Genomic DNA, 14,002 nt, shown 5'->3' with positions numbered 1-14,002 from the left:
ATGTGCAATAGGCTAATGGACTCCTCATTTAATGGCATTTCTATCTGAGACCCCAATTTATATTGTAAACTCTGTAAACTCTGAGAGTGTATACAGAGGTTTTTGTAACCGGCGATCATATCGTCTATAGAAATGAGCCGGAAATCAACCTTGACGAAAGGCACGGTCGGGCGCAGGCTTGATTTAGCAGCCAGGAACGAAGGCCATTCAATAACAGACGACCAAATCCAAAATAGAGAGCAGGTGGGAGAAGCCAAGAGCCAAAATCCAAATACAGGCACAAGGGCAGGTGAGGCAGGCAGAAAACATTAGGTTATGCATGTTATGCAGGTCTAACTGGGATTGTGAGTTTCATCATGGCAATCGGAAACGCTGCGTTTACGATTTGTGTCATTTTGTGAAAACTTTGAAAGCCAACGAACGACAGATGGCATCTTATAATATGTATCGATCTGTGTGAGTTTTGATCAGAATCTGCAGTAGTCAACAGTGTGGTGAGAACCGGTTGGACCCTAGACTCCGTGTTCGTTGGTGTACAGGAACGTCACCACCTGCACCACCATCCTGAACGCCCTCACAACAACATCGTATGAGTCTGAAACAGTGCCCAGTTAGGGCTGTCACGATTAGCCTAATCCACGATTCCATTCAACTTTTGATTTCAAGGTCACGATTCGTTCGATACGATTCGATATATTTTTTTAAACCTATTTTCAGCAGAGAGCGCTATATGAGTATTAATTCCGGCTAATGTTTTGCTTTGTAAAGTAAAACATTTGTTTCTCTGCAATAAGTCAATTTTATTTGACTAATTAACAAATAAGAATGAGAATAGCATCAACAATATAAACCTTGGGTTTTATGCCCTAACATCATTTTGAGATGTTTCTTTACGATGATGAGATGACAACATTATTGTTAAGCTCTACTCTAAGTAACTAAATAAAATAATAGTCTAGTACTATAATAGGTCTTGGACTCAATTAACATTTTTATCTAATTAATTAGAGGCCTTATAATGAATCTAAATCAATCGCATTTTAATCGCATGTCAATATTCGACCAGAGGACAGTGAGAAAATGTTTTTTCAAAAGGATTTTGGTATACCAGTGAATCAATGAATAGTGACTACATAAGCTTAAGCGATAACGCATTGTTTTTGAGGGGCGCTATAGCCGCTAGCTGTGGTTGTAGCCTGTTGTTTTGGAGGAGCGCTAGCTGGTAGCTCCTACTTGGAGTCGGGACTCGGGACTAACGTTAGCCCCACATGGAACCTCTCACTCCCATAGAGGTCTAAAGGAGCTCACTCCGCTCTAATGTAGCCGCCTCAGGGAGGGGTTCCATGGGCCGGGCTGGCCCAGTCTGCTTCGGCATGTCTCGCACCGAACACAGCCTCACGCTGCGGCTGATATTATGCTAAATCACCGCAGCGCGACAAGCCAGTCTATGCCTCTGGTTGTCCTCGCCTCCATGTGAGCCATGCTGAAGCAGTCATAGCGATGGAGGCTTCCATCCGATCCGTTTTTAAATCTAAATGTCTCATGATCCACGGGACAAAAGCGATATAAACGGCTTCTTCATTGAATGATTCTTTAGGGTGAATGTGGGTTTGTTGTTGTCTGCTCTGCTTGACGGCACGCACTGAGCTATACAGGCTAGTTGGAGCACCGGTAAATGAGATCCGACTGGCTGGAAACTCGTCCTGTGAGAAACGTTCCGGATGTGAAAAAAACGGACAGAACGTGCGCATGCAATGAAATTTCGCGAGCCGGCTCGTAATTATCTCGAACGTCAATTTCGATTCGATACGTGTCGAGAATCGTGACAGCCTTAGTTTGTACCCCAGGCAACACAGGGCACTCAGGAAATGGAATAGAGAACAGCCATTGAACAGAAGAAGAGGTTAGGTACTGTACGTAGTGAGGGCTTGATTAGGGAAGGACGAGGAGGGACACAGGCGGATTGTGTGTCCTACTTATCAGCTACGAGACCGTATCCTCTTTTATAATTACGTATTGGCGGTTAGCGCTCATCTCTCTGCGCCAGTGGACGGGGAAGTGAGCCACTAATTAAGATGAATGTCATTCGGAGGGGTTTTAGTTTACTCTTTATCCCATTCTGGGCGGGAACCCCATTTGGTGTTTATAGCATTATGTTATACTTTAGCTATTGAAAAATAGCAGATCTACAAGCTCGTAGCGCGGCACCGAGTGCCGCGCTACGAGCTTGTAGTTCTGCTATTTTAGAAAAATCGTGAAAATTTGGGCGCAAATCTTTGAATATATATTCTTTTGAGAGCGGACGTTTTCAACTCAATTCTTTGCTTCTTGGGTATGGTATGGTCACTGGAACAACATATTTTCAGATGGCGGTCGGTGGCCAATTACATATAATTCTGTGGGTTTTTTGACGTGAAAATGTTTGAGAACCACTGACATTTAAACATGGGTTTTCCAGAAAAGGATTTAGAAGGCATTTGTAGGTCTAAAGGGGTTATATTGCTGCTTTGCGTCATGGTGTCAGGCTCCCTTTCCTCGGGGGGGGAATTGATAGCTGTTATAAAAGCTTTTTCTTGTGTCCCCAACCCCTTATGGATTGGTTTTATGTGAGGGTACTTATGCATCTAGTTATGATGCATTAGTTGGTAATGTGGTGAGACATTATGATATATTATTTGCGTAAAGTCTCTGCTCTGCTACACGGAGCGGAACTGATACAGGATACTGTACCTAATGATAACACAAAGAACAGAGCAGAGAAAATGAACTGATACAGGATATACCTAATGATAACACAGAGAAGAGAGCAGAGAAAATGCAGATGGAACTGGAAAGTTGAAGCTGATAATGGGGCACTCTGTCCTGTTTGGTCCAACATTGGCGACCCACCCCAAAAATGTACTGTCCGTTTTATAAACCCATTTAGGCCTGACATCCACATTTTTTAAAAAATCTGAAAAACCTCATGTTTCTACATCAGTGGTTCTCAATATTTCATGTCAAGGACCCCAAAAATTATATATGTAATATGCCCACCGACCCCCATCTGAAAATATGTTGTTCCAGGGACCCTCCAGAAGCAAAGATTTGAGTTAAAAACTGAAACACTGAAAGAATATATATTAAAAGATTTAAGGCACATTTTCATGATTTTTCAAAAATAGCAGACCTATACAAGCTCGCAGCTCGTAGCTTGTAGATCTGCTATTTTTCAATAGCTAAATTATAACATAATGTTTAGAACACCAAAAGAGGTTAATGAGCTGGAGAGACAAAGAGACCGTTGTTACTGAACAATACACTCTTCAAAGCAATGATTATCTGAATATCGAGCTTTAAAAGCGTTAGTTTTAACCATAAAACATCACTTACGTGACCTTTATTAGTTTTTAATATGGACCGTAAGACACTGGGAGAATTGCGTCTCCAAATCATAACTTTCAAGGTCTTGTTAAAAACTCACTCATTTAGATTACATTTTATCTTGTAAACTTTTCTTTTGACCATCATTGTTGTCACGTCATGTTTCTGCTCTTAGTCTTTGTTGTGTTTGCTCCTTTGTGCCTCGTTTTAACTTGATAGTTTATATTGTTGTTTTTACTGTACAGCACTTTGTAACTTTGTTTTGAAAAGTGCTCTATAAATAAAATGTACGTATACTTACTTACTTACTTTAACCCATTCTGACCTGAGATCAGATTCATACGAGGTTTCCACTGGACACACACTGGTCCGATTAACCCATTCTGACCTGAGATCAGATTCTAAAAAATGTCAGTCGCTCTTCGATTTTTCTAAAATAGCAGAACTACAAGCTCGTAGCGCGCCACTCGGTGGCGCGCTACGAGCTTGTAGATCTGCTATTTTTCAATAGCTAAAGCATAACATGATGCTAACACCAAAATGGGTGCCCGGTCAGAATGGGTTAAGTCATCACACTCAGCTGTGTTTGTGTACTGGGTGGGTGGGTGGAATCTTTTTAGGCACTTGTTAGTCAAGGCACTGTTGACAAGAAAGACATGCAATATTTATCTTTTGAGTCAAGACAGAGTGTTGTGATTTTCCAGAACAACAGTTTTTACTGAACCCTACACGAATTCTGGGCATATCATAAGCAAGCATTCGACTTTGACGAAAGTACGTGAACAATAGGTAAAAATAAACCCTATATGCCATTGTATGTCAAATAGCACAAATACTGTAGGCATTGTTGCTATTTGGCACTCCATCTTTAAGAATTATCTTATACTTTAGGTATTGAAAAATAGCAGATCTAAACTGCGCTACGAGCTTGTAGATCTGCTTTTTTCCCCCTTTTTTTATTTTTCATTTTTAGATCTGCTATTTTTGAAAAATCTTGAAAATGTGGCGCAAATCTTTGAATATATATTCTTTCAGAGCGAACATTTTTAACTCAAATCATTGCATCTGGGGGGTCCCTGAAACAACATATTTTCCGATGGGGGGGTCCGCGGCCAAATGCTGATAATTCCTGGGGTCCTCGACGTCCTCGAAGATTGAGCACCACTGACATAGAAACAGAGGTTTGTCATGATTTAGAAGACGTGTTGTATAATCTGGTGTCAGCAGGTCTAAATGGGTTAAAACAATCCCAGCACATCCCAGTTTTGGCAAACACACACCGAGATATATTTATTTTAGAGTTGTTCCGATACAGGAGGACTGGATGCACCAGTGGGGCCAACCAGAGACCTTCTGATGCCTAAAATGCTGTAAAGAAAGTAGTATTTTTGTCCTAGTTCAGTGGTTTTCAAACCTTTCCATTTCAAGGAATACCCATAACTGACTAAGTGTACAAATGGACCCTTACCGTACGGTCCATTTGGTTACATTTGTACACTCTCGGGGTGTATTTTGGAACCCCCTCAAGGCTCAAGGAAGCCAGATGGTCCCTGGACCCCACTTTGCAAACTCCTAGAGGAAACCATTTTAACAGTGCATCTTTAATTTATTTTTTATTGCAGACCCTTATCCAAGGCATCTTTAGAAAAAGTGTTTCATCATTTAGAAGGTCATGGGTTCGATTCTCGCTGGGTGCGTGTTCTCTCCTCCGCGTCATCAGTGCTTATACCCTGAGTGGGGTTGGTGAAAGGGCCTTTCTGTGTGGAGTTTGCATGTTCTCCCCGTGTCCCCTAGGGTAGGTACCCTCATAAAAACACATCCTGGTCTCTATACTGCCTCTATACTGATTGAGGGGAAAGAAACTGGTCAGAATAACATGTTCCTTCCACGCGCTACGTCCAACCAGGGAAACCCCCCTCTGTCAGGTGAAAAGAAGCGGCTTGGACTTGGGAGTATAGTGCCCAGGATTACATTAGATAATTGATACTGGGTGGAAAAAAATGGGTTACAAAAGTGTGGGATAAAAACGTTAAAAAAAAAGAAAAGAAAAAGTGTTTCATTGTCAAAAGCAATGATCCAAATTGTATGTAGGTTTGCTGATAACCATAGCTTAGCCTAACCTGACTCCGCCAGGTGGAAGAGACACTTTTTTCAAGCTACTGGGGACTGTCAATCACATTGACATGTCTCTACGTGACGTAATGGTAGGGGCCAGCAGGAAAGTAAACAACCCCCGCGTTAACGAGCGCCTGATAGCATTAGGTTTGACACTTTGACACATAAACCCCCGGCCCCCACTATATCGTGTCAGATGCCAGGGATAGAAACGATCAATTAAAAACAACGATTATGAGTCCACGGAAATAATGTATATATATTTTTTAAGGAGTATAGTAATAGTATAAGTATAAGTATAAGTATAAGAAAAAAAAGTATATTTCCACCACTCTTCAATACCATGGCGTTTGGTTTATAGCCCGCTGATCACAGCCACTCCACTGAGCTGTGGCTCTGCATGCTATCTCTCCATTTGAGAGCAGTTTCTCAAATTCTATTCATTAGACTGGAACGATGCAGAGTCCATTTAGCTTTTTGGATTGTTCTCTCCGGTGACTTTTCTTAGTCACGGCCGGCCAGTCCCGGGGTTAGGGTGTAATAAGTGGAAACCTCTCATCTCCAAAACCGTTACTTTTCCAGTAAATGGACCGAAACCTTTCAGAAATAGTGAAAACAGCAGATCTTATACAATCGCACAAGAGACAGTTGATCGGCTATTTTAACCCATTCTGACCTGAGATCAGATTCATACGAGGTTTTCACTGGACACACACTGGTCTGATTAACCCATTCTGACCTGAGATCAGATAAAAAAAAATGTCAGTCGTTCTTCGATTTTTCAAAAATAGCGGACCTACAAGCTCGTAGCGCGCCACTCGGTGGCGCGCTATGAGCTTGTAGATCTGCTATTTTTCAATAGCTAAAGCATAACATGATGTTAACACCAAAACGGGTTCCCGGTCAGAATGGGTTAACTACACTCACTTTTGCTTCACACACACGCTAATATGACATTATATGGCATTTAGTGACGGAAAATACGTAAAATGTTGAAATATGGTGATACAAGGTTTCTGACGGCATCGACGATAATAAATGTGATACTGAGCTGAGTGTGTATGCACAGTTGCACACACACACACACACACACACACACACACACGCACACACGCACACACACACACACACACTACCAGAATTCTAAGTGATATACGGAAAAGGATTTACTTTCCTGTGTGCTCGGACTATAATTATATGCGGTGATAGAAAGTGATTCAGTTTGCTTTGAAACCCTTTCAGGGGGGGGGGGGGGGGGACCAAAACAACAAACAGTAAACCCCAGACAAATTATGACAATTGTGTCCCTGCAGGGAAATTTGCAGCCTAGCACCTTTTTCCAATCTGGGCAAAACGTTTAAGATAATTCTCTCTCTCGGTTGGAAATGGATGACTGTGCCGTTTTTCTTTTTAAGTGGTGCAACCACTTCTACATCCAGCTTTGTCTGTGTACACACGTGTGTGTGTGTGTACCTGTGTCCATGAGCCTGAGTAGTTACTTATTTATACCAGAAGGGGGCGCCAGAAACAGAGAGAGGGGTAGTGCTGTGTCTCTAATGAGAGAGAGAGAGAGAGAGAGAGAGAGTGGGGGGGGCGGGGGGGGGGGGGGGGAGGGAATTGCACCACTTGGTTCACACAGGTGTGATTTTTATATATCAATTAGTGTGCCTTTTGTCTACTTGTATTTGAAGCAGAATGTGAAAACGCTGCCTCCCAGGCCCCTTTCATAGCTGTGATTCATTGAATTAATTGGAAGATTGAGGTGTTTGTGTGCTCTGCATGGTTGCACCCCTCGCTGTGGGTTCAGCCCTTATAGTGTAGATAGAAGGAGGGAAGATGGTAGGAAGGTAGAAGTATTATTCAGTGCTATATTGTCGCCATCGAATGGAATCTGTTCCTTCTTTTTATTAGTATTTAACCCATTTTGACCTGAGATCAGATTCTAAAAATGTCTTCTATATCCTGACAGTTTTCTGAAGAAGCTACGTTTCTATGTCAGTGGTTCTTCGATTTTTCAAAAAATAGCAGATCTACAAGCTCGTAAAGCACGCCACTCGGTGGCGCGCTATGAGCTTGTAGATCTGCTATTCATATATGGGGGACAAGGGGAGAGCAACGGACTTGGACTCATGCTTCCTTCATGCCTGAGTGTCCAAGTTGCTCCTTTACAACCTGACAGGGGGGGAGTTTCCCTGGTTGGACGTGGAAGGAACACGTTATTCCAACCAGTTCCTTTCCCCTCCATCAGGCGCCCCCCCCGGCTGGCCAGGGGGAGGCAGTTTAGTGACCAGGATTACTGCATGTTTTTTGTGAGGGTACCTACCCTATAGGGGACACGGGGAGAACATGCAAACTCCACACAGAAAGGCCCTTTCGCCAACCCCGCCTCGGGTATGGGCACTGATGACGCGGAGGAGGAAACACGTGCCGCCAGCACCCACAGCGTCCCGATCGGGAATCGAACCCAGGACCTTCTAGCTGTGAGGCGACAGCACTACCAACTGTGCCACCGTGCCCCCTTTTCAAGCCATTTTCCGCGAAGATAATTCCACGTATAATGAAAGCAGAATATGGACTATGGAATAAATAAGCCCTGAGGGACGCCTGCTCGACATCACACTGTTAAGTGGTTATAAAGCTGCAAATGCCGGCTCTATTTGTACACTTCACAATAAGCTCGTTGAGTGAGTCCCTCGAGTGAATCACAACAACCACCACGACGACGACGAGCACTTCCGTGTGCTCTCCTGTAGGAGTTCCATTAATGTCTGTACACTCTGTGGAGTTATAAAGCAACGTTCACTCAGGGTTTTATTGCACTGCGAGGCAGTGAGTCTGTGGAGCCCATCGAGTGCTGATGGGCTGTTGATTGAAATAGAACCACATGTTGTTATTACCACAGGCTAGCAGCAGGCTGCGCTGGATCGCTGTAACGCTCCCCTGCATGAGCAGCTGCTTACCACTAGTGGAAGGAGAAGAAGTGCTCCCATGTCGTTCTCAAACATTTTCATGTCAAGGACCTCCGAAGATATATTATGTAATTGGCCGCCGACCACCCATCTGAAAATGATGTAGTTCCAGGGTACTTTCGCTCCGAAAGAATATATTATATTCAACGATTTGCGCCACATTTTCACGATAAAAAAATATTTGCAGATCTACAATACAAGCTTGTAGATCTGCTATTTCTCAACAGCACAAGTAAAACATAATGCTTTTAAAACACCAAAAAGGGGTTCCCGTCCTAAAGGATGTAGTCTATACAATAAAGAACCTCGGTACATAATGCGCCACACTCTTGAAAAGTTATGGTTACTTTTCCAGCCCTTGTAAAAAGCACTTGTAAGCACTTGAAGCACGCAACACCCACTCACTGAGAACCAGCTGCCGGGGCCAACATCAGAACAATGGAACAGAAGGATAACGTCCACACAGACACTGCATGATGAATGGGTCCTTTACACCATGGAGGTGACGCGTCCAGCCTCTCATCTCTTCATCAGACTGACTGATGACCAAACCTCGTGTAACAGGAACCGTCATCCATAGTGGGCGGACATTATCTTTCTTTTCTATGCTTTTTCAAGCACCTTCCAGCAGTGTATAGGTACAATGCAGATGATATCGTAGCCACTTGGAGTGAGTTAAATGCACCAATTTGTTGAAACAGCCTTCCTTCCTTCCAAGCCCTGTAGTAAACCTGCTCTGACCTCAGGTGCAGCCCACTATTCATTGGTGTCAGGCAGACGCTAGTTTATATATCTTTTTTTCCTATGCCTATTTGTGTGTTTGTGTGTACTCCATTATAGCGATGATTTGATTGGCTGAGCAATGTTACGTATTGAGGCTAAAAAGTAAAAAAGTGAGGACTGCAGAAAGTTATTAGCCTTGAGGATTGGACAGAAAAGTGAGGACGCCAGGTGTGATTGGCCAGAACGTGATGATTATGTATGATGATAAGAGCGCCATTCACTTCACACTGGAGTGATGTTTTAATATAATGACAAAAAGGAACTGTTTTGGACTGTTATTTATTAAGGGACACACTCCTAAAAACTGGAGAAACGGAGAGAGAGTTGAGACGCAGCAGACAGACAGCAACTTGATGTTCCTCAGATGGTTGTTTCAGCTAAAGTACAGCAGCATAGCCTCCTGCAGACCCCGAGGCACAAGGCCTGACCGCAAGCATGCGGCCAGCCTAACTGACCAAGTCTTAACATTCAGGTATATCTTATTTAAGCATCACATGAGTGCAGAGTGTGTGGACAGAAAATGCACACAGTTGAGCGATAAATTCTCTTCATCTACAGTTTGTTTCCTGCACGTCAACAAACTCCGTTGTCACACAAATACTGTAGCTCAGGACAGAATAAGGTAGTTATATAAACCCATAGCATTCATCCTTAAGGGACCCGGCCGAGAACTGAAGTAAAAGAAGGTCTCAGGCCGACACCCCAGGGGACAATCTCTGCACACAGGGCACATCGAGTGACTTGTCCAGACAGTATTGACATGAATATGAGCTATAATATATTGAATTATATGGTTCCATATGATTCCTCGGGACATACAGGGTTCCAGGGGTTGACACTAATGGTTGCCTAACTGCCCGTGGTAGCCACCACTGTACACTTTATGAGAACTCAGGTTTATAAGCATTGGCACCTATTTTTATATGAAGCCATTGCTGGGATGCTCCCCGACTATATCTGTTCCATGATATGGAACTGAACAATAGCACCTATCAGACCCGCTCTAGTGATTTCTCAAGGCTCAAGGTTCCTCAGGCCCAGACAGAGTTGGGCAAGTGCAGCTTTTTTCTGTCAATGGCCCAACTTCATAACCTGACGCTGCCAGATCCAAAAAGCTTGCTACACAAATTTGTTTCACAGCTTATTGGGATCTGGGATCGCGGAAGCAAATTCAATGACGGGGCTGTTCCTTTTTTTCAAGATACATGGTAGATGATTGGATGGGAGCGTCTGTCTATCACCGTGTGGGCGTGCAAACACAACCAATCATATTGACGTGTCTATATAGCTTCACATCCGGTTTCGCACATAGCTCACGCTGATTGGTTCGGTACGAAGCAGATCTGACTCAGGGCTCAACTCCGTCAGAGATCCCAGATGAGTGTTGTGTTGGGGAATATGTTTCCCCAATACCGCCCTCATCTGGCAGCGTCAGGTTACCAACTTCATGGAATGAACTCCAAAACTCCTTAAAACGGATCTCCCTGCCATCCTTCGGTCAGTTCAATGGACTGCTCCAGAACATTTTTTCACCGTGATTGCTCCTGCTTGCCTGAATGGCAAATCGAGTGGCAAAGTGAGAGGCAAAGTGAGTTTAACATCGTTTAACGTTGTTTAATGCAATCAGATAGGACTTTTCTGTTTGGATGTATGGGCTGTCAAGGCTAGAAAGTAGTTTTTTTGGCAGAGTTCCCACATAACTTCCTGGTTTGATGATGATGTCACACGCATACCCTTGATTGATTTATTTTACTGATGGTTGTTCTGTATAAAGTTCCTTTGTAATTTACCCTGATTTATTATAATGTTGTTTGATGTATTATCTTGTGACTGTATTTTATGTATTGTAACCTCGGCTATACGTTGAAAATGAGGGCTTGCCCTGAACTGTATTTCGAGTATAAATAAAGGTGAGAAAGAAAAAGAAAGAAAGAAAGAAAAAGTAAATAGAATGTTCGGGGAAGTGGAGTCTGCTTCCATGTTGCCCCGACAGGCAAAGTGACTGTCGCCTCTCAGCGTCGTTATCAACTGGATTCAACAATGTTGTTTCTACAAGAGCAAATTTCCTACTATTATTTTATAATGGAAAATGTACTTTTTTGGGCAAGGCAAAGTGCTTCTGAGACCTTAGTTGTCACCCCCTGGGGGTTTCCACCCACGGACCATTTATTATTATTATTATTAGCTGAATGGAGGCCAAGATGTTTCTTTTTGTCAGCCTGACTCACAGCTGTTTAATCCATTCTGGGCGGGAACCCCTTTTGGTGTTAGCATTATGTTATGCTTTAGCTATTGAAAAATAGCAGATCTACAAGCTCATAGCGCGCCACCGAGTGGCGCGCTACGAGCTTGTAGGTCTGCTATTTTTTGAAAAATCGAAGAAAGACTGACATTTTTAGAATCTGATCTCAGGTCAGAATGGGTTAATCAGACCAGTGTCTGTCCAGTCAGTGGAAACCTCGTATGAATCTGATCTCAGGTCAGAATGGGTTAATATGGAGATTATATTGTCGTCGTCGCAGCCTGGATGCCTTGCCAGTTGGCGGAGGTTTTGCTACAAGCGTTGTTTTCCCTGCCCTGATCGGCTGATCTCTTGTCGAGTGTCACCATTTCTTCTCTGTTTGTTGTTGCCTGACTTCCCTTTCATGTTAGAACCCAGTAAACAATCTCTTTGAATCACGTTACGTACTTGAGCATTGTCAGTCTGCTCTCCCAACGAGCTTTATAACAAGACACTGACTTTTATATTATATATACGTCTGCTTTCATGTTTAGAACCCAGTAAACATCTCTTTGAATGACGTTACGTATACTTGAGTAGTGTCTGTTTATACTCCACCAAGCTTAACCCGTTTACCCCTATTGGTGTTTTAAGCGTTAGCTATTAGCACTGTAGCTATTTAAAGTTTGCAGATCTACAAGCTCATATAGCGCGGCACCGAGTGCCGTGCTACGAGCTTGTAGGTCTGCTATTTTTTGAAAAATCGTGAACATGTGCCTGAAATCTTTGAATAACATGTATTCTTTCCGAGCGAACGTTTTTAACTCAAATCTTTGAATATGTATTCGTTCTCCTCCAGAACAAGATGTTCATCTACCGGGGGAAGGAGTATGAGCGCAGGGAGGACTTCGAGGCCCGTCTCCTCACCCAGTTCCCCAACGCAGAGAAGATGAAGACCACCAGCCCCCCCAGTGAGGACATCCGGACCTCCCCTGGACAATGTATCCTTCTTCACACGCTTAAACCACTCAAACCCCCGGTCCCCACGGCCTTTACTGCATGATGTCACCCCCTACATCTAACCACTCAAACTCCCGGTCCCCACGGCCTTCACTGCATGTCACCCCCTACATCTAACCACTCAAACTCCCGGTGAATATCCAGAAAAATAAAAAGCATAATAATAATCCACCTTAACAATAATGATCTGTGTTTTAAAAAGTATATGTTTTGCTATATGAGTTGGCATTTCTCAAAGACTTTGGTGCAGGAATGTGATGGATGATTTTCTGTTAACTTTTTGGACGTGAAGTTGGAGTGTTGCTTTTTCTCGTTAGATGTCTGGGTTCTGGCTGGTTGTTTATTCCATTTTGGGCGGGAACCCCTTTTAGCTATTGAAAAATAGCAGATCTACAAGCTCATAGCGCGCCACCGAGTGGCGCGATACGAGCTTGTAGGTCTGCTATTTTTGAAGAATCGAAGAACGACTGACATTTTTAGAATCTGATCTCAGGTCAGAATGGGTTAATCAGACCAGTGTGTGTCCAGTGGAAACCTCGTATGAATCTGATCTCAGGTCAGAATGGGTTATTTGCCCCGGAGCGGCTCCTACACTCCTGGTTATCTTTTATGTCCTTGATGTTTCTGCCTCAGACATCCAGTGTTTCACAGTCAAGCCCATTCTGGATCTCCCTGCCAAGTTCCAGAACAAGCCCGTCTCAGAACAAATAGTCAGGTAAGAAGTGCGATTTTGCTGCAGCAGTGGTTCCTATAAGACTCATTATTTATGGCAAGGACCGTCACATTGATGTTGTAATTGGACCACGGCGCATCTGAAGATCTAGTCGGGAGCACCAGAACAGTGTTGTTTTTTTTTGTAGCAGTAAATTTAGATTTTAGTTTTAGTCATAGTCTCTTAAATAGTTTTCATTTCGTTTTAGTTACCTGGCATGGAATGGCAGTCGCCGCGTCACAGCGGCTATTTTCAGCATGCAGCCAAGTGTAAAATGACTTGCACTGGATCTCTTGTCCACTAGTCCCTTCCTAACATTTTAGTCTAGTTTTTATTTGTTGACGAAATTGTCAGTATATTTAGTCTCCGTTTTAGTCGTCACAGCTTAGTTTTCATTTAGTTTCCATTTAGTTTTCATCAGTAGTCGACGAACATTTTTCGTCATAGTTTTAGTCGACGAAAACAACACTGCACCATAAGAGAAGACTAGTGTTTTGGTCAGGTTTCAAAGCGAGGTTTCCGCCGGACATGCAGAGACCATTGTTATAACTCGCCCCTCGCTCTAAAGGGAACATTTAGAGAGCATGCTGGGTTGTAACCCTGTGACCCCAAACCGTCTGAATCAATCCTGACTGCACGTAATCCAAACGGCTGACCTTCCCGCAGGATTTTTCATTTGTGATTTTCCACAGTATTAATCGCCTCCAGTCCCCGTAACATTTGTTTGACTTTTTTTTAACTTTTTTTGTAAAAGTAGCAATCCCACAATATAAATATATATCTCTCTCTCTGCCCCTCTCTCTCTCTCTCTACCCCTCT

The 14,002-nt window shown here is 43.2% G+C and overlaps 1 protein-coding gene across 1 annotated transcript in view; it reads left to right on the top strand.

Annotated features, from left to right (window-relative positions):
- The window catches only part of dock1 (dedicator of cytokinesis 1), a 458,484-nt gene that overhangs the window by 386,591 nt on the left and 57,891 nt on the right, over positions 1-14,002 (top strand). Inside the window, 2 exon segments of the mRNA XM_080789704.1 lie at positions 12,311-12,452; positions 13,105-13,186. Of these exon segments, the coding sequence (XP_080645830.1) occupies positions 12,311-12,452; positions 13,105-13,186 (224 nt within the window).

This window comes from Protomyctophum bolini (assembly GCF_963924005.1).
Source record: "Protomyctophum bolini genome assembly, chromosome: 18".
In the NCBI taxonomy this organism is placed as follows: domain Eukaryota; kingdom Metazoa; phylum Chordata; class Actinopteri; order Myctophiformes; family Myctophidae; genus Protomyctophum; species Protomyctophum bolini.
This window is presented reverse-complemented; position numbering and strand designations above follow the sequence as displayed.